Below are 25,199 nucleotides of genomic sequence, written 5' to 3' on the forward strand. Positions count from 1 at the left end.
CAGCTGCTAGCTTCTGTCAAGGCTGTTGCAATTCCCATCACTCCAACATCACCAGCTGTCACCGGTATGTGCATGGCAGAACGTCATAGTACACTGTGTCTCGCCTTCCTACTTCATGCCCTCCCTTTTTTCTTTCCCCTTTGTCTTCTTTATATAAAAATTTGTGAGCAGTGGGAATGTTAGCCAGAGCTTGGACTGTTATTGAGGGGGTGAACTGATATGACATTCTGAAGTTTAATGAACGTTATTGATATTTCTTGCCGTTAATGATGCTGTTTCCCCCCTCCTAGCTGTTTACACCACACCCAGAAGGGACGTAGTCTTTCTTCTGGACGGTTCAGATGGCACTAGGAATTCTTTCCCAGCTATGCGTGACTTCGTGCAAAGAGTAGTGGAGAAATTCAACATAGAGGCCAACAGAGACCGAGTTTCTGTGGTGCAGTACAGTAGAGACGCTGAGGTCCATTTTTATCTGAACAGCTACACGACAAAGGAAGAGGTTCTTGACCGTGTCAGAGGCCTGAGACACAAAGGAGGCAGACCCCTCAACATGGGGGCAGCTCTCCAGTACGTCAGAGACAGTGTCTTTACTGCCACCTCTGGCAGCAGGCGGCTGGAGGGTGTGCCGCAGATACTGGTTTTGTTTAGCGGGGGAAGGTCATCTGACAGTATCGATGCAGCAGCCTCCTCTCTGAAAGAGCTTGGCGTTTTGACCTTTGGAATAGGATCGAGGGGCTCTGATAGCAGAGAATTGCAGAGAATTTCATCCGACCCCAATTACGCTCTGACCGTGTCCGACTTCAGTGAGCTTCCAAAAGTCCAAGAGCAGCTGCTGGCCTCTGTCCACGATGTTGCAATGCCTGTCACTCCGACTTCTCCGACTCTGACCGGTATGTGCATGGCAGAACTTCACAAGTGCTTTCGGACAGGCTGTGCCTTGTTGATTACTCGCAGCTTAGATAGTCAAAGGAGTAGTGAACTAACGTGATGTTCTAAAGATGTTTTGAAATGTCCGGGTGTTAATGATGCTGTTTTCTTTTCCTAGCTGATGACGCCATACCCAGAAAGGACGTAGTGTTCCTGCTGGACGCATCAGATGGCACTAGAAATACTTTCCCGGCGATGCGTGACTTCGTGCAAAGATTAGTGGAGCAATTCAGCATAGATGCAAACAGAGACCGTGTTGCCGTGGTGCAGTACAGTAGAGACGCAGAGGTCAATTTCTATCTGAATACCTACACAACAAAGGGGGAGATCTTGAACTCTGTCAGAGGTCTGAGGCATAGAGGAGGGAGACCCCTCAACACTGGGGCAGCTCTCCAGTACGTGAGGGACAATGTCTTCACCGCCTCTGCGGGGAGTAGAAAGCAAGCGGGTGTCCCTCAGATTCTCATCCTCCTCAGTGGAGGACGGTCAAGCGATAACATAGATATACCTGCCTCCGCCTTGAAACAGGGCGGGATCTTGATTTTTGGTGTCGGCACCAGAAATTCCAGCAGAGAGGTGCAGAGAATTGCCAATGATCCTACCTATGCACAGTCCATCAATGAATTCTCTGACCTTCCCAGTGTCCAACAGCAGTTTATCAGCTCCCTCAACAATGTGCTTGGTCAAGTCAAGCCGGTGACAGCTACTGTGCCGGGTAAGACAGATTCCCGCATGCCTCTAGAAAACAGTACTCTGAGCTCCTCTTTGCAAAGCGTGCAGTTGACCCTGAACAGTTTAAGTTAGCACTGCATGTGAGCAGAGCCGTGGGAAATTAGGCTAAAAAGCCAAGGGCTTGAACTCTAGTCATTGATAGATTTTAAAGTGTTTGTTCATTCACTCGTTAGCTTGCTTTAGGCCAAGTTTTTGTCTTTTTACCAATATAACCTTTAAATTTAGACCTTATTTCACTGCTTCGCATTCATTAAATTTAGGCAGATTTGCTCTGACCAAAACGAGGTATTATTTTAGCAGATGGGACTAACATTTGGCCATCGGATTGGTTGTAAAATAGCTTAAAGGGCGGGAGAGTCTCTTCCCATTTGCTGTTGCCAGCTAGAGCATGCATACACCTACAGAAAATATCAGATGCCAAGTGCTCACGTGACTCTGTGTTCCATTTCATTATCCTTAGCTGAGCGAAAGAGGGATGTGGTGTTCCTGCTGGATGGTTCGGATGGCACTAGGAGCTCTTTCCCTGCGATGCGCGACTTTGTTGAAAGGATGGTGGGGAGACTGAATGTGTCTGAGAACAGAGACCGCGTGTCCGTGGTCCAGTACAGCAGAGATCCAGAGGCCCATTTCTATCTTAACACATACTCAAGAAAGGAGGACATTCTTGACACAGTCAGGGGTCTGAGGCACAAAGGAGGGAGACCCCTCAACACAGGGGCAGCTTTGCAGTACGTGAGGGACAATATATTCACTGCCTCCTCTGGAAGCAGACATGTAGAAGGTGTGCCCCAGTTACTGATTCTGCTGAGTGGTGGAAGGTCATTTGATAATGTTGATACACCGGCCTCATCCCTGAAGGAGCTGGGAGTGCTTATCTTTGGGATAGGGTCAAGGAGCTCAGACAGCAGCGAACTCCAGAGGATCTCCCATGAGCCTAGTTATGCACTCTCAGTAAGTGATTTTGCTGACCTTCCAAGTGTCCAACAGCAGCTGTTCAGCAACATTGACACAGTATTTGTAGAGGTCACGTCTACCACTACCACGACGATAGGTAAGAAATAAATAAACATGCTTCTTCTACTTCCTCACAGCTTTTAATGTTGTAGTGAGTTGTGCTTTACCTGTAGTTCTAGTTAGTTAGAGAAGGAAAATGATTTCTTCCTGAGTCGTAAATCTTTGCGGGAGGTGAGATGATATCAAAAAACACAGAAAGCACGATTAATGGCAAAGCATCTACTATGTAATGCAATACGCTGTTTTCCCCTATTCCGTTATTTTTTTCCTTACAATGTTCCCCATCTTACCCGTGACTGTTATTTCTTAGCTGAGGGCCGTAGGCAGAGGAGAGATGTTGTCTTCCTGCTGGATGGATCGGATGGCACTAGGAATGGGTTCCCAGCAATGAAAGAGTTTGTGCAAAGAATGGTGGAGAGATTGGACATAGATGAGAACAGAGACCGCGTTTCTGTGGTCCAGTACAGTGGAGACACAGAGGTCCATTTCTATCTTAACACGTACACGACAAAGGAAGACATTCTTGACAGTGTCAGAGGTCTGAGGCACAAAGGAGGCAGACCCCTCTACACGGGGGCCGGTCTCCAGTACGTCAGAGACAATGTCTTTACTGCCACCTCTGGCAGCAGGAGACTGGATGGTGTGCCGCAGATACTGGTTTTGCTTAGTGGGGGAAGGTCATCTGACAGTGTTGACGCAGCAGCCTCCTCTCTGAAAGAGCTTGGAGTTTTGACCTTTGGAATAGGATCGAGGGGCTCTGATAGCAGAGAATTGCAGAGAATTTCATCCGACCCCAATTATGCCCTGACCGTGTCCGACTTCAGTGAGCTTCCGAAAGTCCAAGAGCAGCTGCTAGCTTCTGTCAAGGCTGTTGCAATTCCCATCACTCCAACATCACCAGCTGTCACCGGTATGTGCATGGCAGAACGTCATAGTACACTGTGTCTCGCCTTCCTACTTCATGCCCTCCCTTTTTTCTTTCCCCTTTGTCTTCTTTATATAAAAATTTGTGAGCAGTGGGAATGTTAGCCAGAGCTTGGACTGTTATTGAGGGGGTGAACTGATATGACATTCTGAAGTTTAATGAACGTTATTGATATTTCTTGCCGTTAATGATGCTGTTTCCCCCCTCCTAGCTGTTTACACCACACCCAGAAGGGACGTAGTCTTTCTTCTGGACGGTTCAGATGGCACTAGGAATTCTTTCCCAGCTATGCGTGACTTCGTGCAAAGAGTAGTGGAGAAATTCAACATAGAGGCCAACAGAGACCGAGTTTCTGTGGTGCAGTACAGTAGAGAAGCTGAGGTCCATTTCTATCTGAACAGCTACACGACAAAGGAAGAGGTTCTTGACCGTGTCAGAGGCCTGAGACACAAAGGAGGCAGACCCCTCAACATGGGGGCAGCTCTCCAGTACGTCAGAGACAGTGTCTTTACTGCCACCTCTGGCAGCAGGCGGCTGGAGGGTGTGCCGCAGATACTGGTTTTGTTTAGCGGGGGAAGGTCATCTGACAGTGTCGATGCAGCAGCCTCCTCTCTGAAAGAGCTTGGCGTTTTGACCTTTGGAATAGGATCGAGGGGCTCTGATAGCAGAGAATTGCAGAGAATTTCATCCGACCCCAATTACGCTCTGACCGTGTCCGACTTCAGTGAGCTTCCAAAAGTCCAAGAGCAGCTGCTGGCCTCTGTCCACGATGTTGCAATGCCTGTCACTCCGACTTCTCCGACTCTGACCGGTATGTGCATGGCAGAACTTCACAAGTGCTTTCGGACAGGCTGTGCCTTGTTGATTACTCGCAGCTTAGATAGTCAAAGGAGTAGTGAACTAACGTGATGTTCTAAAGATGTTTTGAAATGTCCGGGTGTTAATGATGCTGTTTTCTTTTCCTAGCTGATGACGCCATACCCAGAAAGGACGTAGTGTTCCTGCTGGACGCATCAGATGGCACTAGAAATACTTTCCCGGCGATGCGTGACTTCGTGCAAAGATTAGTGGAGCAATTCAGCATAGATGCAAACAGAGACCGTGTTGCCGTGGTGCAGTACAGTAGAGACGCAGAGGTCAATTTCTATCTGAATACCTACACAACAAAGGGGGAGATCTTGAACTCTGTCAGAGGCTTGAGGCATAGAGGAGGGAGACCCCTCAACACTGGGGCAGCTCTCCAGTACGTGAGGGACAATGTCTTCACCGCCTCTGCGGGGAGTAGAAAGCAAGCGGGTGTCCCTCAGATTCTCATCCTCCTCAGTGGAGGACGGTCAAGCGATAACATAGATATACCTGCCTCCTCCTTGAAACAGGGCGGGATCTTGATTTTTGGTGTCGGCACCAGAAATTCCAGCAGAGAGGTGCAGAGAATTGCCAATGATCCTACCTATGCACAGTCCATCAATGAATTCTCTGACCTTCCCAGTGTCCAACAGCAGTTTATCAGCTCCCTCAACAATGTGCTTGGTCAAGTCAAGCCGGTGACAGCTACTGTGCCGGGTAAGACAGATTCCCGCATGCCTCTAGAAAACAGTACTCTGAGCTCCTCTTTGCAAAGCGTGCAGTTGACCCTGAACAGTTTAAGTTAGCACTGCATGTGAGCAGAGCCGTGGGAAATTAGGCTAAAAAGCCAAGGGCTTGAACTCTAGTCACTGATACATTTTAAAGTGTTTGTTCATTCACTCGTTAGCTTGCTTTAGGCCAAGTTTTTGTCTTTTGACCAATATGACCTTTAAATTTAGACCTTATTTCACTGCTTCGCATTCATTAAATTTAGGCAGATTTACTCTGACCAAAACGAGGTATTATTTTAGCAGATGGGACTAACATTTGGCCATCGGATTGGTTGTAAAATAGCTTAAAGGGCGGGAGAGTCTTTTCCCATTTGCTGTTGCCAGCTAGAGCATGCATACACCTACAGAAAATATCAGATGCCAAGTGCTCACGTGACTCTGTGTTCCATTTCATTATCCTTAGCTGAGCGAAAGAGGGATGTGGTGTTCCTGCTGGATGGTTCGGATGGCACTAGGAGCTCTTTCCCTGTGATGCGCGACTTTGTTGAAAGGATGGTGGGGAGACTGAATGTGTCTGAGAACAGAGACCGCGTGTCCGTGGTCCAGTACAGCAGAGATCCAGAGGCCCATTTCTATCTTAACACATACTCAAGAAAGGAGGACATTCTTGACACAGTCAGGGGTCTGAGGCACAAAGGAGGGAGACCCCTCAACACAGGGGCAGCTTTGCAGTACGTGAGGGACAATATATTCACTGCCTCCTCTGGAAGCAGACGTGTAGAAGGTGTGCCCCAGTTACTGATTCTGCTGAGTGGTGGAAGGTCATTTGATAATGTTGATACACCGGCCTCATCCCTGAAGGAGCTGGGAGTGCTTATCTTTGGGATAGGGTCAAGGAGCTCAGACAGCAGCGAACTCCAGAGGATCTCCCATGAGCCTAGTTATGCACTCTCAGTAAGTGATTTTGCTGACCTTCCAAGTGTCCAACAGCAGCTGTTCAGCAACATTGACACAGTATTTGTAGAGGTCACGTCTACCACTACCACGACGATAGGTAAGAAATAAATAAACATGCTTCTTCTACTTCCTCACAGCTTTTAATGTTGTAGTGAGTTGTGCTTTACCTGTAGTTCTAGTTAGTTAGAGAAGGAAAATGATTTCTTCCTGAGTCGTAAATCTTTGCGGGAGGTGAGATGATATCAAAAAACACAGAAAGCATGATTAATGGCAAAGCATCTACTATGTAATGCAATACGCTGTTTTCCCCTATTCCGTTATTTTTTTCCTTACAATGTCCCCCATCTTACCCGTGACTGTTATTTCTTAGCTGAGGGCCGTAGGCAGAGGAGAGATGTTGTCTTCCTGCTGGATGGATCGGATGGCACTAGGAATGGGTTCCCAGCAATGAAAGAGTTTGTGCAAAGAATGGTGGAGAGATTGGACATAGATGAGAACAGAGACCGCGTTTCTGTGGTCCAGTACAGTGGAGACACAGAGGTCCATTTCTATCTTAACACGTACACGACAAAGGAAGACATTCTTGACAGTGTCAGAGGTCTGAGGCACAAAGGAGGCAGACCCCTCTACACGGGGGCCGGTCTCCAGTACGTCAGAGACAATGTCTTTACTGCCACCTCTGGCAGCAGGAGACTGGATGGTGTGCCGCAGATACTGGTTTTGCTTAGTGGGGGAAGGTCATCTGACAGTGTTGACGCAGCAGCCTCCTCTCTGAAAGAGCTTGGAGTTTTGACCTTTGGAATAGGATCGAGGGGCTCTGATAGCAGAGAATTGCAGAGAATTTCATCCGACACCAATTATGCCCTGACCGTGTCCGACTTCAGTGAGCTTCCGAAAGTCCAAGAGCAGCTGCTAGCCTCTGTCAAGGCTGTTGCAATTCCCATCACTCCAACATCACCAGCTGTCACCGGTATGTGCATGGCAGAACGTCATAGTACACTGTGTCTCGCCTTCCTACTTAATGCCCTCCCTTTTTTCTTTCCCCTTTGTTTTCTTTATATAAAAATTTGTGAGCAGTGGGAATGTTAGCCAGAGCTTGGACTGTTATTGAGGGGGTGAACTGATATGACATTCTGAAGTTTAATGAACGTTATTGATATTTCTTGCCGTTAATGATGCTGTTTCCCCCCTCCTAGCTGTTTACACCACACCCAGAAGGGACGTAGTCTTTCTTCTGGACGGTTCAGATGGCACTAGGAATTCTTTCCCAGCTATGCGTGACTTCGTGCAAAGAGTAGTGGAGAAATTCAACATAGAGGCCAACAGAGACCGAGTTTCTGTGGTGCAGTACAGTAGAGACGCTGAGGTCCATTTCTATCTGAACAGCTACACGACAAAGGAAGAGGTTCTTGACCGTGTCAGAGGCCTGAGACACAAAGGAGGCAGACCCCTCAACATGGGGGCAGCTCTCCAGTACGTCAGAGACAGTGTCTTTACTGCCACCTCTGGCAGCAGGCGGCTGGAGGGTGTGCCGCAGATACTGGTTTTGTTTAGCGGGGGAAGGTCATCTGACAGTGTCGATGCAGCAGCCTCCTCTCTGAAAGAGCTTGGCGTTTCGACCTTTGGAATAGGATCGAGGGGCTCTGATAGCAGAGAATTGCAGAGAATTTCATCCGACCCCAATTACGCTCTGACCGTGTCCGACTTCAGTGAGCTTCCAAAAGTCCAAGAGCAGCTGCTGGCCTCTGTCCAGGATGTTGCAATGCCTGTCACTCCGACTTCTCCGACTCTGACCGGTATGTGCATGGCAGAACTTCACAAGTGCTTTCGGACAGGCTGTGCCTTGTTGATTACTCGCAGCTTAGATAGTCAAAGGAGTAGTGAACTAACGTGATGTTCTAAAGATGTTTTGAAATGTCCGGGTGTTAATGATGCTGTTTTCTTTTCCTAGCTGATGACGCCATACCCAGAAAGGACGTAGTGTTCCTGCTGGACGCATCAGATGGCACTAGAAATACTTTCCCGGCGATGCGTGACTTTGTGCAAAGATTAGTGGAGCAATTCAGCATAGATGCAAACAGAGACCGTGTTGCCGTGGTGCAGTACAGTAGAGACGCAGAGGTCAATTTCTATCTGAATACCTACACAACAAAGGGGGAGATCTTGAACTCTGTCAGAGGTCTGAGGCATAGAGGAGGGAGACCCCTCAACACTGGGGCAGCTCTCCAGTACGTGAGGGACAATGTCTTCACCGCCTCTGCGGGGAGTAGAAAGCAAGCGGGTGTCCCTCAGATTCTCATCCTCCTCAGTGGAGGACGATCAAGCGATAACATAGATATACCTGCCTCCGCCTTGAAACAGGGCGGGATCTTGATTTTTGGTGTCGGCACCAGAAATTCCAGCAGAGAGGTGCAGAGAATTGCCAATGATCCTACCTATGCACAGTCCATCAATGAATTCTCTGACCTTCCCAGTGTCCAACAGCAGTTTATCAGCTCCCTCAACAATGTGCTTGGTCAAGTCAAGCCGGTGACAGCTACTGTGCCGGGTAAGACAGATTCCCGCATGCCTCTAGAAAACACTACTCTGAGCTCCTCTTTGCAAAGCGTGCAGTTGACCCTGAACAGTTTAAGTTAGCACTGCATGTGAGCAGAGCCGTGGGAAATTAGGCTAAAAAGCCAAGGGCTTGAACTCTAGTCACTGATAGATTTTAAAGTGTTTGTTCATTCACTCGTTAGCTTGCTTTAGGCCAAGTTTTTGTCTTTTTACCAATATAACCTTTAAATTTAGACCTTATTTCACTGCTTCGCATTCATTAAATTTAGGCAGATTTGCTCTGACCAAAACGAGGTATTATTTTAGCAGATGGGACTAACATTTGGCCATCGGATTGGTTGTAAAATAGCTTAAAGGGCGGGAGAGTCTCTTCCCATTTGCTGTTGCCAGCTAGAGCATGCATACACCTACAGAAAATATCAGATGCCAAGTGCTCACGTGACTCTGTGTTCCATTTCATTATCCTTAGCTGAGCGAAAGAGGGATGTGGTGTTCCTGCTGGATGGTTCGGATGGCACTAGGAGCTCTTTCCCTGCGATGCGCGACTTTGTTGAAAGGATGGTGGGGAGACTGAATGTGTCTGAGAACAGAGACCGCGTGTCCGTGGTCCAGTACAGCAGAGATCCAGAGGCCCATTTCTATCTTAACACATACTCAAGAAAGGAGGACATTCTTGACACAGTCAGGGGTCTGAGGCACAAAGGAGGGAGACCCCTCAACACAGGGGCAGCTTTGCAGTACGTGAGGGACAATATATTCACTGCCTCCTCTGGAAGCAGACGTGTAGAAGGTGTGCCCCAGTTACTGATTCTGCTGAGTGGTGGAAGGTCATTTGATAATGTTGATACACCGGCCTCATCCCTGAAGGAGCTGGGAGTGCTTATCTTTGGGATAGGGTCAAGGAGCTCAGACAGCAGCGAACTCCAGAGGATCTCCCATGAGCCTAGTTATGCACTCTCAGTAAGTGATTTTTCTGACCTTCCAAGTGTCCAACAGCAGCTGTTCAGCAACATTGACACAGTATTTGTAGAGGTCACGTCTACCACTACCACGACGATAGGTAAGAAATAAATAAACATGCTTCTTCTACTTCCTCACAGCTTTTAATGTTGTAGTGAGTTGTGCTTTACCTGTAGTTCTAGTTAGTTAGAGAAGGAAAATGATTTCTTCCTGAGTCGTAAATCTTTGCGGGAGGTGAGATGATATCAAAAAACACAGAAAGCACGATGAATGGCAAAGCATCTACTATGTAATGCAATACGCTGTTTTCCCCTATTCCGTTATTTTTTTCCTTACAATGTCCCCCATCTTACCCGTGACTGTTATTACTTAGCTGAGGGCCGTAGGCAGAGGAGAGATGTTGTCTTCCTGCTGGATGGATCGGATGGCACTAGGAATGGGTTCCCAGCAATGAAAGAGTTTGTGCAAAGAATGGTGGAGAGATTGGACATAGATGAGAACAGAGACCGCGTTTCTGTGGTCCAGTACAGTGGAGACACAGAGGTCCATTTCTATCTTAACACGTACACGACAAAGGAAGACATTCTTGACAGTGTCAGAGGTCTGAGGCACAAAGGAGGCAGACCCCTCTACACGGGGGCCGGTCTCCAGTACGTCAGAGACAATGTCTTTACTGCCACCTCTGGCAGCAGGAGACTGGATGGTGTGCCGCAGATACTGGTTTTGCTTAGTGGGGGAAGGTCATCTGACAGTGTTGACGCAGCAGCCTCCTCTCTGAAAGAGCTTGGAGTTTTGACCTTTGGAATAGGATCGAGGGGCTCTGATAGCAGAGAATTGCAGAGAATTTCATCCGACCCCAATTATGCCCTGACCGTGTCCGAATTCAGTGAGCTTCCGAAAGTCCAAGAGCAGCTGCTAGCCTCTGTCAAGGCTGTTGCAATTCCCATCACTCCAACATCACCAGCTGTCACCGGTATGTGCATGGCAGAACGTCATAGTACACTGTGTCTCGCCTTCCTACTTAATGCCCTCCCTTTTTTCTTTCCCCTTTGTTTTCTTTATATAAAAATTTGTGAGCAGTGGGAATGTTAGCCAGAGCTTGGACTGTTATTGAGGGGGTGAACTGATATGACATTCTGAAGTTTAATGAACATTATTGATATTTCTTGCCGTTAATGATGCTGTTTCCCCCCTCCTAGCTGTTTACACCACACCCAAAAGGGACGTAGTCTTTCTTCTGGACGGTTCAGATGGCACTAGGAATTCTTTCCCAGCTATGCGTGACTTCGTGCAAAGAGTAGTGGAGAAATTCAACATAGAGGCCAACAGAGACCGAGTTTCTGTGGTGCAGTACAGTAGAGACGCTGAGGTCCATTTCTATCTGAACAGCTACACGACAAAGGAAGACGTTCTTGACCGTGTCAGAGGCCTGAGACACAAAGGAGGCAGACCCCTCAACATGGGGGCAGCTCTCCAGTACGTCAGAGACAGTGTCTTTACTGCCACCTCTGGCAGCAGGCGGCTGGAGGGTGTGCCGCAGATACTGGTTTTGTTTAGCGGGGGAAGGTCATCTGACAGTGTCGATGCAGCAGCCTCCTCTCTGAAAGAGCTTGGCGTTTCGACCTTTGGAATAGGATCGAGGGGCTCTGATAGCAGAGAATTGCAGAGAATTTCATCCGACCCCAATTACGCTCTGACCGTGTCCGACTTCAGTGAGCTTCCAAAAATCCAAGAGCAGCTGCTGGCCTCTGTCCAGGATGTTGCAATGCCTGTCACTCCGACTTCTCCGACTCTGACCGGTATGTGCATGGCAGAACTTCACAAGTGCTTTCGGACAGGCTGTGCCTTGTTTATTACTCGCAGCTTAGATAGTCAAAGGAGTAGTGAACTAACTTGATGTTCTAAAGATGTTTTGAAATGTCCTGGTGTTAATGATGCTGTTTTCTTTTCCTAGCTGATGACGCCATACCCAGAAAGGACGTAGTGTTCCTGCTGGACGCATCAGATGGCACTAGAAATACTTTCCCGGCGATGCGTGACTTCGTGCAAAGATTAGTGGAGCAATTCAGCATAGATGCAAACAGAGACCGTGTTGCCGTGGTGCAGTACAGTAGAGACGCAGAGGTCAATTTCTATCTGAATACCTACACAACAAAGGGGGAGATCTTGAACTCTGTCAGAGGTCTGAGGCATAGAGGAGGGAGACCCCTCAACACTGGGGCAGCTCTCCAGTACGTGAGGGACAATGTCTTCACCGCCTCTGCGGGGAGTAGAAAGCAAGCGGGTGTCCCTCAGATTCTCATCCTCCTCAGTGGAGGACGGTCAAGCGATAACATAGATACACCTGCCTCCGCCTTGAAACAGGGCGGGATCTTGATTTTTGGTGTCGGCACCAGAAATTCCAGCAGAGAGGTGCAGAGAATTTCCAATGATCCTACCTATGCACAGTCCATCAATGAATTCTCTGACCTTCCCAGTGTCCAACAGCAGTTTATCAGCTCCGTCAACAATGTGCTTGGTCAAGTCAAGCCGGTGACAGCTACTGTGCCGGGTAAGACAGATTCCCGCATGCCTCTAGAAAACAGTACTCTGAGCTCCTCTTTGCAAAGCGTGCAGTTGACCCTGAGCACTGCATGTGAGCAGAGCCGTGGGAAATTAGGCTAAAAAGCCAAGGGCTTAAACTCTAGTCACTGATACATTTTAAAGTGTTTGTTCATTCACTCGTTAGCTTGCTTTAGGCCAAGTTTTTGTCTTTTGACCAATATAACCTTTAAATTTAGACCTTATTTCACTGCTTCGCATTCATTAAATTTAGTCAGATTTACTCTGACCAAAACAAGGTATTATTTTAGCAGATGGGACTAACATTTGGCCATCGGATTGGTTGTAAAATAGCTTAAAGGGCGGGAGAGTCTCTTCCCATTTGCTGTTGCCAGCTAGAGCATGCATACACCTACAGAAAATATCAGATGCCAAGTGCTCACGTGACTCTGTGTTCCATTTCATTATCCTTAGCTGAGCAAAAGAGGGATGTGGTGTTCCTGCTGGATGGTTCGGATGGCACTAGGAGCTCTTTCCCTGCGATGCGCGACTTTGTTGAAAGGATGGTGGGGAGACTGAATGTGTCTGGGAACAGAGACCGCGTGTCCGTGGTCCAGTACAGCAGAGATCCAGAGGCCCATTTCTATCTTAACACATACTCAAGAAAGGAGGATATTCTTGACACAGTCAGGGGGCTGAGGCACAAAGGAGGGAGACCCCTCAACACAGGGGCAGCTTTGCAGTACGTGAGGGACAATATATTCACTGCCTCCTCTGGAAGCAGACGTGTAGAAGGTGTGCCCCAGTTACTGATTCTGCTGAGTGGTGGAAGGTCATTTGATAATGTTGATACACCGGCCTCATCCCTGAAGGAGCTGGGAGTGCTTATCTTTGGGATAGGGTCAAGGAGCTCAGACAGCAGCGAACTCCAGAGGATCTCCCATGAGCCTAGTTATGCACTCTCAGTAAGTGATTTTGCTGACCTTCCAAGTGTCCAACAGCAGCTGTTCAGCAACATTGACACAGTATTTGTAGAGGTCACGTCTACCACTACCACGACGATAGGTAAGAAATAAATAAACATGCTTCTTCTACTTCCTCACAGCTTTTAATGTTGTAGTGAGTTGTGCTTTACCTGTAGTTCTAGTTAGTTAGAGAAGGAAAATGATTTCTTCCTGAGTCGTAAATCTTTGCGGGAGGTGAGATGATATCAAAAAACACAGAAAGCACGATTAATGGCAAAGCATCTACTATGTAATGCAATACGATGTTTTCCCCTATTCCGTTATTTTGTTCCTTACAATGTCCTCCATCTTACCCGTGACTGTTATTTCTTAGCTGAGGGCCGTAGGCAGAGGAGAGATGTTGTCTTCCTGCTGGATGGATCGGATGGCACTAGGAATGGGTTCCCAGCAATGAAAGAGTTTGTGCAAAGAATGGTGGAGAGATTGGACTTTGATGAGAACAGAGACCGCGTTTCTGTGGTCCAGTACAGTGGAGACACAGAGGTCCATTTCTATCTTAACACATACACGACAAAGGAAGACATTCTTGACAGTGTCAGAGGTCTGAGGCACAAAGGAGGCAGACCTCTTTACACGGGGGCCGGTCTCCAGTACGTCAGAGACAATGTCTTTACTGCCACCTCTGGCAGCAGGAGACTGTATGGTGTGCCGCAGATACTGGTTTTGCTTAGTGGGGGAAGGTCATCTGACAGTGTTGACGCAGCAGCCTCCTCTCTGAAAGAGCTTGGAGTTTTGACCTTTGGAATAGGATCGAGGGGCTCTGATAGCAGAGAATTGCTGAGAATTTCATCTGACCCCAATTATGCCCTGACCGTGTCCGACTTCAGTGAGCTTCCAAAAGTCCAAGAGCAGCTGCTAGCCTCTGTCAAGGCTGTTGCAATTCCCATCACTCCAACATCACCAGCTGTCACCGGTATGTGGATGGCAGAACGTCATAGTACACTGTGTTTCGCCTTCCTACTTAATGCCCTCCATTTTTTCTTTTCCCTATATTTTCTTTATATAAAAATTTGTGAGCAGTGGGAATGTTAGCCAGAGCTTGGACTGTTATTGAGGGGGTGATCTGATATGACATTCTGAAGTTTAATGAACCTTATTGATATGTCTTGCCGTTAATGTTGCTGTTTCCCCCCTCCTAGCTGTTTACACCACACCCAGAAAGGACGTAGTCTTTCTTCTGGACAGTTCAGATGGCACTAGGAATTCTTTCCCAGCTATGCGTGACTTCGTGCAAAGAGTAGTGGAGAAATTCAACATAGAGGCCAACAGAGACCGTGTTTCTGTGGTGCAGTACAGTAGAGACGCTGAGGTCCATTTCTATCTGAACAGCTACACGACAAAGGAAGACGTTCTTGACCGTATCAGAGGCCTGAGACACAAAGGAGGCAGACCCCTCAACATGGGGGCAGCTCTCCAGTACGTCAGAGACAGTGTCTTTACTGCCACCTCTGGCAGCAGGCGGCTGGAAGGTGTGCCGCAGATACTGGTTTTGCTTAGCGGAGGAAGGTCATCTGACAGTGTTGATGCAGCAGCCTCCTCTCTGAAAGAGCTTGGCATTTTGACTTTTGGAATAGGATCCAGGCGCTCTGATAGCAGAGAATTGCAGAGAATTTCATACGAACCTAATTATGCTATGACTGTGTCTGACTTCAGTGAGCTTCCAAAAGTCCAAGAGCAGCTGCTGGCCTCTGTCCAGGATGTTGCAATGCCTGTCAACCCAACTTCTCCGACTCTGACCGGTATGTGCATGGCAGATCTTTATAAGAGCCTGCTGACAGGCTGTGCCTTTTTGATTACTCGCAGCTTAGGTAGTCAAAGTGGTAGTGAGCTAACGTGATGTGATGTAATGCACTCTCAGTGAGTGAGTTTGCTTATCTTCCCAGTTAAGACCTGCAGTTTTTTACTAGCATTTATACAGTATTGTAAATCACAACTACAGTAATCCGTAAGAAATTTATAAACCATTTTTGCTGTAGTTCCTTTTAGGTATTATGATGTCAGCTAAGGTAAGTATCTGCTGTCATGATTAAACTTTTTGTTTCATATATTGTGCTTTACCATGCTAAAATCATGAATGTTATCTAAAGGTTTGTGGCTTGTTAAGGAGAGATGTACTGTTCTCTTTTGGTTCAACAAAATGAGCAAAAATTTCTAGACTTTCACTAATGGAGGGTCCAACATCGTATCTATTGATCTATTGAAATGTTACATGTATTTCTTCATTCATACTTTTTCTTCCTGGAATATGCATATATGAATATAATATCCAAATTTCTTTAGTTTTCCTAATTATTTATAAACATTTAGTAAATGGAAACATTAATTTTTTTGTGCTTTTTGAGACTTCATATTTTATATTAAATGTGTGTAGACCAGTGTTGCTCAGTCTGCGTTGATTGAATAATTGATTGATTTTTTTTTTGTATTTAAGATTTATTATCTAATTTTTTATTATTTAATTTGTCTTTTTTACATTAAATTCATTTCCCATGTTTAAATGCATATATGTTACCCTGAACAACAAAACCAGTCATAAGGATCTTTTTATTTATTGATTATTTATGCATCATCTGAAAGATAAATAAGCATTCCATTGATATATGGAAATATTGTATTGGAGATTATTTATCTGAGATACAACTATTTGAAAATCTTGAATCTAAGGATAAAAAAAAATCCCTTTAAAGTGGTCTAAATGAAATCCTTAGTAATGCATAATACTAATACACAAATTATTAAGTTTTGATATATTTACCAGCAGAAAATGTACAAACTATCATCATGGAACATGATCTTTACTTAATATCCTAATGATTGCATAAAAGAAAAATCGATAATCTTTATTATTATCTCCATATAATGTATTGCTAGCTATTACTACAAGTATATCCATGCTATTTATGATTGGTTTTGTGTTCCAGGGTCACACATATCAAATATGTTAGTATGGTTACTTTCCAAGTTTACAATTTATCAAGGTTGCAGTGTTTCGAATAGAGCTGTTAATCGCATTCGAATGTCAAGCGCATCTTGTCAGTAAAGCCGGTGTAGCAGTCGATTCTGTTCCCCTCGGAATGTCGATCTGTTTCCCCTCGGGTTGCCAGGTCCGTGTAATAAACCAATCCAAATAGTTAATCAAACATTTTCCCAAAGTAGCCTAAATTCCGCAGATTTGGCAACGTTCCCGCATGCTAATACACCAAACACACCTGGATGTAAGGAAAGCAAAAAGGGACAAATTTCTTGCTATACTGCAGCATAGTAAAATTATTCTCACACTCCCGTTTATGTTCTTTTTTTTATTATTCATCTTGCAGTTGTTCCGTTATTTTTGTCTCATTTTTTTACATTTCAGGTTGAAAAACCTCTCGTCTTAAATTTATTTTCAAGTTTAAGATTTAGGACGGTATTTTGAACTATTTGACTTGCCGTACATCCAGTCACGCTTCTTGCGCACGCTAGTTCTGATCGTACGTATAGTAACTCGGCAACTACGCAAGAATTGTAGTATGTTTGCGTAAAGGGGAACAGACATTCCGAGGGGAACAGAATCGACTGCTACACCGGTCCCGTGATTAGTAGTAAATCTCCATCACCTGGGGCATGTTCAAGTTCAAAACGGTGCGCAACGTTTTGCTACGGTTTCCGGATTGAACGTCATGTTTCATGGAAACGGCGTGCACCGGTGTGCAACCAGGGGGCAAGGAACTCGACCGGAAGTTGAAGTCGGGTGGGGGCTGCCATCTTTTAGCAGAACTTCACTTGCGTTAGCATTCCCATTGACTCCCATTCATTTTGGCGTCACTTTAACGGCGGATAACTTTACATCTGAGGCGTTTAAAGACTCCGTTTGTCCATTATTTATTTCTAAAGATACACGACAATGTATACAGGGCTCCATTACCTTCTATGTTACATTATGGCCCCGTATAAACAGTTTTTGTAAAAAAATAGGCTAACGATTGCGTCATAACCACTCGGCTCTCTGTCGCATTACCGTACAGACAGGAGGAGAAGCTCACAGGTAATTAACTTAATATGGCGTACTGGCGTTACATTTTAAAATACTATACAAAATAATTAATCAGAATACTTACTCCTGCTCATTCACGACAAAGAACTCCCCGCTCAAGCTCGCCGTCTCTGCAAGATTAACGATGGCAGTTTGCACGCACAGCTACTAGAAGATTTACATCTGTCAGACAGGTTGCTGACGTCGTCAAGCTTCGTTTGAGTCTGCGCGTCAGAAACGGAAGTGCTAAAAAACGCTAAAAATGGGCTTCATTAGTCTCAATTGAGTTCCAATGGGGTCGCTGTGTCCATTTCTTTTACTGTCTATGTGTGCAACGGGGTTTGAGATGCGTTTTCTCTTGTTTGGTGGGTGTGTCAGAACTGCAGTCCAATCAGCAGCAACATGTATATAAAGCACGCGGTATTAAAGTGAACTCGCACAATGGCTTCAAGGAAAATAATGTACAAATGTGTTCGTTGCAGCTCGGTATACACAACAACTGAGGATATTAGAAGACATGTGTGTCATGTTTTATTGTAAAAATATACTATCAACATAATGATGTAGTTCTTTATATTTTTTAGCTTCATTGCAAGTGAATGACATTTGGTATAGAAATAAACAATGGTAATTAAGTGCTTGCTTTTCCTAAAAATGAGAAAGAAAATACAGGGTATTAAAACCGTATGAACTACAAATAAAGTCAGTATGTGAGGCTAAATAGATGGCTCCGAAAATTCACAAAGAACACAAATAATGGCTTTCTCAGCTGCCATAGTTGCAACTCTTGCGTCATCAGAACAGTGTGTTCAACGCATCACCGTTTCTGTTGCACAACGTTTTGTCGGGGCTGAACGCACCCCTTGTTTCAGATTGAGCAACATTCACTACACAGAACCGTAGTTCACTGACAATTAGGCAATATCAAAATCACTTTCCATTTCAAACACGATATCGCCTCGCAGTGGCATAGCAAGTCAGCCCTGGACCCATAGCAAATAAATAAATAAATTACTTATAAATTAATAAATTAAAAACATTTACTTAATATATTGTTGATTTTTGTGAAGTAAATACATTTTCGTGGATCGTGTTTTCAAGTCCATTCATTAGGCTATTTGTATCACACAAGCCACCAACTAATCACAGCTTTGTTACTACAAAGTGCCTACTTTAAATTGTTACCTCTTTAATTTGTAGTGAGATAATTCGCCAGTAGTGGCATATGAATCAATGATATTTTCCTTTTTAATTAATATTTGCAACAAGAAATAACATTTGAATGCATGATAAAAAAAAAATAATCAGAACAATTTAATACAAACGAATGTCTCATGAAATCGATTGATCAGATTTTCAAAAAACGTTAGTCAGTCTATTAACATTTGTGTTGCTGTTTTTCATGTTAAATGTGAAGAATGAGAGGTTGGATGCAGTTTATTTTTATTTTATTTATTTTTTGTCAGAAAATAAGTGCCAAAAACAATAACAATATAATATAACAATTCAATTCAATTTAATTCAAGTTTATTTGTATAGCGCTTTTTACAAAACAAATCGGTACAAAGCAGCTTTACAGAAAATTATGTTTCTACAATATTTAGTAGTAGCTAGTAGTTTGTGCACATTTGACAGGATTTTAGAAAAAATAATAATAATACAAGACGTAGTCAGCTAGACGATGAACTATCAATATTATTAATTAAGTTATTATATGATGCAGTCACACATTTAGCAATAATTGTTAGTTCTGCTTGTTGATTCAGGGTTAGCATCATATGAGGTCCTCTGAGGGTCAGCATCATCTCTTCTCAGGTGTTCTGGATCCAGACTGGAGCTTGTGTAAATCCTAGTTACCCGTGGCGAAACATAGAAACAAAATAGAGACATCATTAGCATAGCTGCTGATCCAACAAAGTAAAATTAGTTTAACCCAAGCTAATGAATAAAAATGCACCTTTGATCAGATGCAACTACACTCACAATTTAAAAGATACATTATTCGAATGCATGGCGAAAGAGATGTGTTTTTAATCTAGATTTAAACAGAGAGTGTGTCTGAACCCCGAACATTATCAGGAAGGCTATTCCAGAGTTTGGGAGCCAAATGTGAGAAAGCTCTACCTCCTTTAGTGGACTTTGCTATCCTAGGAACTACCAAAAGTCCAGCGTTTTGTGACCTTAGGGTGCGTGATGGGTTGTAGCGTGGTAGAAGGCTAGTTAGGTATGCAGGAGCTAAACCATTTAGGGCCTTATAGGTAAGTAATGATAATTTGTAACTGATACGGAACCTAATAGGTAGCCAGTGAAGAGACTGTAAAATTGGGGTAATATGATATTGATGCATATTTTCTTGACCTCGTAAGGACTCTAGCTGCTGCATTTTGGACTACATGTAGCTTGTTTATTGACGAAGCAGGACAACCACCTAGAAGTGCATTTCAATAGTCCAGTCTAGAGGTCATAAATGCATGAACTAGCTTTTCTGCATCAGAAACAGATAACATGTTTCGTAGCTTGGCAATGTTTCTAAGATGGAAGAATGCCTTTTTTGTAACATTGGAAATATGATTTTCAAAAGACAATTTGCTGTCTAATATAACACCCAGATTTCTGACTGTAGAGGAAGTAACAGTACATCCGTCTAGTTGCAGATAGCATATCATATCATAATTTAATACTATATTTCTAAAATATTATGATGTTAATCTTATTTCATTATTTTTCAAGATATCACAATGTCAAAGGCTATAGTTTTACTGAATGCACACACTTTTGGCACAGCGGGCAAAAACACCAAAACAAAAAAACATACAAACAAAACAACAACAGCAAAAAAGTAAAAAAATAAAAATAAAAATAAAAAGTAGTGAGGGGATATTTGAATTATTTGTTAATAAACTAGTGGGTTTTTTTTTTTGAGTCCGATTCACAAAAATGAATTTGACAATCCTGACTCGCCATCTTCTCAATTGGATGCGCCTTTAGAGAGAAATGCTTCTTTCAGATAACATTATGAATGAGTTTTTGTTTTTTATTTGAATTATTTAGTTTTAAATTAGTGATTCAAAGCTTTTTGTAGAAATGTTTATGTCTATGAGGCAGGTATTTGCTGAGTTTAGGTACATTTTTGTGAAGCTCTCCCGCTCAAGTCAGAGATGCAAAATGCGCATCCTGTTTTTCTTTTTCTTTTTTGAGATTGGGCTGGCTTCCACTTTCGTCACAAACTATCAGATATGCACCTAATAGTGCACATTTATCTTTTTTTTTTTTTTTTTTTTTAACAAACATAAAATGTTCCAAACATATTTCAAAATTAACTTAATATTAAATTAATTATTACCACTTTGCCATTAAAAAAACAAAATTCTGGTTCCACAAAGAACAATTTAAAGAACCATCTGTTTCTTACTTTTTAAAAAAATCTGAATTACCTTCTCTTGCCACAATGACCATTTTGTGGAACAGAAAGGTTCTTCAGATATTAAAGGTTCTTTATGGAACCATTTAGGGAAAAAAAAGGTTCTTCTATGGCATCGTGAGGCACCTTTTTTTTTGTTGAATGTATTGTAATGGCTGCAACAGCAGCTGTGTATGGGGTAGAAAGAGTAAAAAAGACACCGGCTCCAGTCAGACTCAGGGAGAAAATTCTGATAAGCTGTAGGACAAGTGCTAGGCCCCTGGGCTCAGCAGGCCCCCAAACTGCCTGGGGCCAAATGCATCTGCATGCCCTGCATGCACAGACGCTATTCCACTGTCCCCTCACTTGTCACTGAACTTTGGCTCTGTGTAGTGAATGCCGCCAAATCTAAAAAAAGGTGAAAATTAGGTATTTTCATTGATCGGGAACAAAGGATTGTACAGTTTATGTTATTGTATTCATGTTGCTGTTGGGTGTGTATACAGACTGTCCGTCATCTAGTCAGCAACATTTGATAATAAATCTGAATTTTTTTTTCTTTCTTTTTTTTAGCCGAGTCCCAAGGACCTAAGAAGGACATCATCTTTGTGATTGATGGCTCTGAAGGTGTTGGCAGAGAGTTCCCAATTATACAGGAGTTTGTGCGCAGAGTTGTGGAGAACCTCAATGTTGGCGAGAACAAGATCCGAGTAGGCGTGGTGCAGTATGGAGATTTACCGTATGCAGACATATACCTCAACTCACACAGGTCCAAAGAAGGTGTCCTAAACGGCATTAAGGAACTTCGACAACGAGGCGGGAGACAGCGTAACCTTGGTCTGGCCATTGAATTTGTTAGTCGTGACGTCCTGGCTCCTGGACATGGTGGAAGGAAACAGGAGGGAGTTCCACAATTTGTTGTTGTGATTTCAGGAGGAAAAGCTTCAGACAATATAAGACCATCTGCAACTGCACTGAAACAGTCAGGAGTCGTCCCTTTTAGCATAGGAACAAGAGATGTGGACACTCAGGAATTGCAGGTGACATCCTATGTCCCCAGATTTGCCTACACAGTTGATGACTTGCCTGGACTATATACAATTCAGGACACACTCATCACCACTCTGACAGAGCTATCTAGTGAGGAGTTATCCAAATTACGTCCTGTATACCCTCCAGGTAACTGTAATCATTTCACAATTGGGTTTCTTGTTGAAGTGGTAATGCTGCTGAAAAGGCCAGCATAGACCAGAATTAATTTCCATTACATCTGATTTTTTTTATATCTGGTAAAGCTGGTGGTTAAACTTAGTTCTCTTTTAAATTTTAAGTTTGAGAAAATGGTTATCCAGTATGGTCTAACACTTATTGCTGGTTGACCAAGGAAGTCTTGCTGTTGTTAACCTAGTTAAGATGTTTGCTAGAATAACTAGCATTCTATGCTGGGAACAGCATCTAAAATGCAAAATGAATATCACCAGCTTTATTAGTCTTTTCAACAGGAAAAGCATAAAAAAATACACCTGTGAAGGTTTGAAAGTTTTCATGACACATTTTATTATATTCCTTAAATGTGTTGATGCATTGCAGTCATCTATTGGTAATACATTACCATTTTCCACCGTGTCTCTAACCATATGAATAAAATGCTCAGTTTTGCTGCTGCCTTTTAAGACTTCAACTTTCACTGTTATGATTGGCTAAAATTTTTGCATAAGAAAAATGTGGCCATATTCTTGTTGCTGCATAAAGCCTGCGGATCAGATTATAAATTACTAGATCAAGAAAGTGCTTTCCAATGTTGTGTGCTGTATGCATTTGGTATTATGAGCACTTCCTGTGTCTGTTTGCCTCTTTAAGAAGAATAATTTATGTATACACATGTAGTGACAAGTGTTAGTCGCTTTGGATGAAAGCATCTGCAAAATTACTAAATGTAAATGTAATGGACTGTGGCCAAAAAGACAACATTAAGTATGTTCAGCTTCTCCATCGGCTTTTGTTTTTAAGGCATTCTTGACACCGCAGCAAAACACAGCACTCATGGTGTGACACATTGAGACAGACAGACCTTCTACAATGGTCAAAGGCTCACATCAATTATAATAGCACAAACAGTTAAAGTTCTTAACATTGCAATAAAATAACTGGACAAAGATAACAGTCTAACGCATATTTACATTTAAATTTACAATATACATGGAATATTAATCAAACAATTGCTTACAACATTTTATCAAGTGTGAATCAGTTCAGATCAGCACAACATTTTCAGGTGTTCAGTAAAGTCCTTTTTAAGTCCTTTACTTTGAATACTGTTTGCCTGCCATTTTTTAGAACTTCAAATGAAAGAATTGAAAATTTAGTGTATAATTTGCATTTAGGTACATTTGTGTATTAAGATCTATTTATTTTTTATGTACAATTTTCATCTCTTTATTTCAAAATATAGAGATTGTAATTCCAGGACCAGTACCTCGTGGAGGAGATAAAAGGGATGTTGTTTTCCTTATTGATGGCACAACAAAGATGCGGAGTGAGTTCCCTGCCATAAGAGATATGGTTCAGCGAGTGGTGGAGAAGTTAGATGTGGGTCTCGACAATGTGAGAGTCTCAGTTGTGCAGTACAGTGATGATCCCAAATTGGAGTTTCTTCTCAATGAGCACTCATCCAAGGAGGAAGTTCGCCAGGCAATACGAAGAATGAGAAGCAAAGGTGGCAATCAGCTTAACACTGGCCAAGCTCTGGAATACGTTTCAAAGCAGATCTATCAAAGATCAGCCGGAAGCCGTGTAGAAGAGGGTGTGCCCCAGTTTCTCATCTTGGTAACCGGAGGAAAGTCAAATGATGATGTCTCTGGCCCTGCTAACCTACTGAAGTCAAGCCGCATCGCCCCCTTAGCAGTTGGAGCTCATAATGCTGATGAAGAGGAGCTCAAATTAATTTCCTTTAGTCCAGAACTAGCATTCACCATTGCAGACTTCCAGAAACTTAAAACAGTGGAGCAACAGCTTTTCACCAGAGTCAGTACAATGACCAGTCATCAAATTTTGACCCCCCCTACGCCTAGAGGTATACCACTTTTTCAGATTTTATTAAAACCATTATTCCAAGTTAATCCATAATAGATCATGCAGAAATGTATAAGTAAATGTATTAATTTTTGTTTCCTATCAGTCCCACTCAGTCTTGGAAGAAAGGACATCATCTTCCTCATTGATGGCTCTGATAGTGTTGGACAAAACGGTGTTGCTCACATTCGTGACTTTATCTTGAAAGTGGTTGATCAGCTTGATGTACGACCTGACCAAGTCCGTGTGGCTCTTGTGCAGTATGGTGAAAGGTCTAAAACTGAATTCTCTTTGAACTCTCATGACAACAAGCAATCTGTCATCTCTGCAATTAAGAGATTGCGTCATATGGGTGGACGTGGTGCTAATCTAGCTGAAGCGATAGATTATGTGATTCAAAACGAGCTCCAGGCATCTGCTGGGGTACGTCTATCACAGGCTTCCCAGCATTTAGTTGTGCTAACTGGTGGAAGATCAACCTCCGATGTATCTACTTTTGGCCCACTTCTCAAAGAAAATGATGTCAATTGTATAGGAATTGGTGCAGGAAATGCAGACCCAAGACAGCTGGCACAGATTACTACTTCTGCTGATGATGTCCTGCAGGTGCCTGCTTTCCCAAATCTTTCAAACATACAGAGCGAGTTTATAGCCAGACTTAATGGAACAATTATAAAGGTGACCAAAGAGCCAGGTAGGTAGAGCTTTAGTGTCATTGTTATGTTAGACATTCTTTACATGATGGGTATAATGGGCCATAAATGTTTGTGTGTTCATTTATTCAGCCTGTTTTATTTTCTCTGATTTCCCCTAGATCCTGATCAACCAAAGGCCAAGACTGCTGACATTGTGTTTTTGTTTGATGGCTCAATCAATCTTGGCAGGGAAAATTTTAAAGAGGTCAAAGAATTCATTATTAATTTAATTGACCTTTTCTACACTGAGAGAGACAGTCTTCAGATTGGTCTAGCACATTATGCTACAGATGTGACTGACGTATTCTACCTCAATACTTACAAAAATAAGGATGATATTATTAATGCCATAACTCGAGCCGAGTACAAGGGAGGTCGGGAAATTAAAACAGGCAATGCCATTCGCCATGTTCAGAAAACACAATTTGTCAAAGAAAGAGGCAGTCGGAAGGATGCAGGAATTCCACAGATCCTGATGGTAGTCACTGGTGGACGGTCAAGGGATGACAGCAAGTCAGCGGCACAAGCTCTCAAAGAAAGTGGTGTGCGAATCTATGCTGTTGGGGTGGGTGATATTGAGGATGAGCTCAATAATTTGGGCAGTGAAACTACTACAGTGGCCCGAGCCAGCACCTTCCAAGAGCTCTCTGAACTGAATGAGCAGATTTTGCAAACAATGGAAGATGAGGTGAATGGAATAGGACTGTGCACTGGAGAAACTCGGGCTCCCACAAAAGGTTTGGTTTTTAAGGTTATTTATAAAGTGAAAGTACATTTTAAGTGTTCTAAACAGAGGTTTACTCTCA

At 43.5% G+C, this 25,199-nt stretch overlaps 1 protein-coding gene across 32 annotated transcripts in view; it reads left to right on the plus strand.

Annotated features, from left to right (window-relative positions):
• col6a3 (collagen, type VI, alpha 3) overlaps window positions 1–25,199 on the plus strand; it is a 137,830-nt gene that overhangs the window by 96,884 nt on the left and 15,747 nt on the right. For 8 of the 32 annotated variants that reach the window (XM_052565987.1, XM_052565966.1, XM_052565996.1 and 5 more), the window contains 4 exons: window positions 21,200–21,805; window positions 23,079–23,699; window positions 23,805–24,392; window positions 24,513–25,130. In XM_052565987.1, coding sequence (XP_052421947.1) covers window positions 21,200–21,805; window positions 23,079–23,699; window positions 23,805–24,392; window positions 24,513–25,130 — 2,433 coding nt within the window. Of the gene's footprint in view, window positions 1–228; window positions 461–499; window positions 891–1,045; window positions 1,643–3,979; window positions 4,410–4,564; window positions 4,955–7,174; window positions 7,929–8,473; window positions 8,681–9,994; window positions 10,622–10,847; window positions 11,448–11,602; window positions 12,200–12,663; window positions 13,255–21,199; window positions 21,806–23,078; window positions 23,700–23,804; window positions 24,393–24,512; window positions 25,131–25,199 lie in introns of those variants that run through there. The other 24 variants (XM_052565984.1, XM_052565980.1, XM_052565986.1 and 21 more) reach the window with 20 other exon arrangements.

This window comes from Carassius gibelio, chromosome B9 (assembly GCF_023724105.1).
Source record: "Carassius gibelio isolate Cgi1373 ecotype wild population from Czech Republic chromosome B9, carGib1.2-hapl.c, whole genome shotgun sequence".
Lineage (NCBI taxonomy): Eukaryota > Metazoa > Chordata > Actinopteri > Cypriniformes > Cyprinidae > Carassius > Carassius gibelio.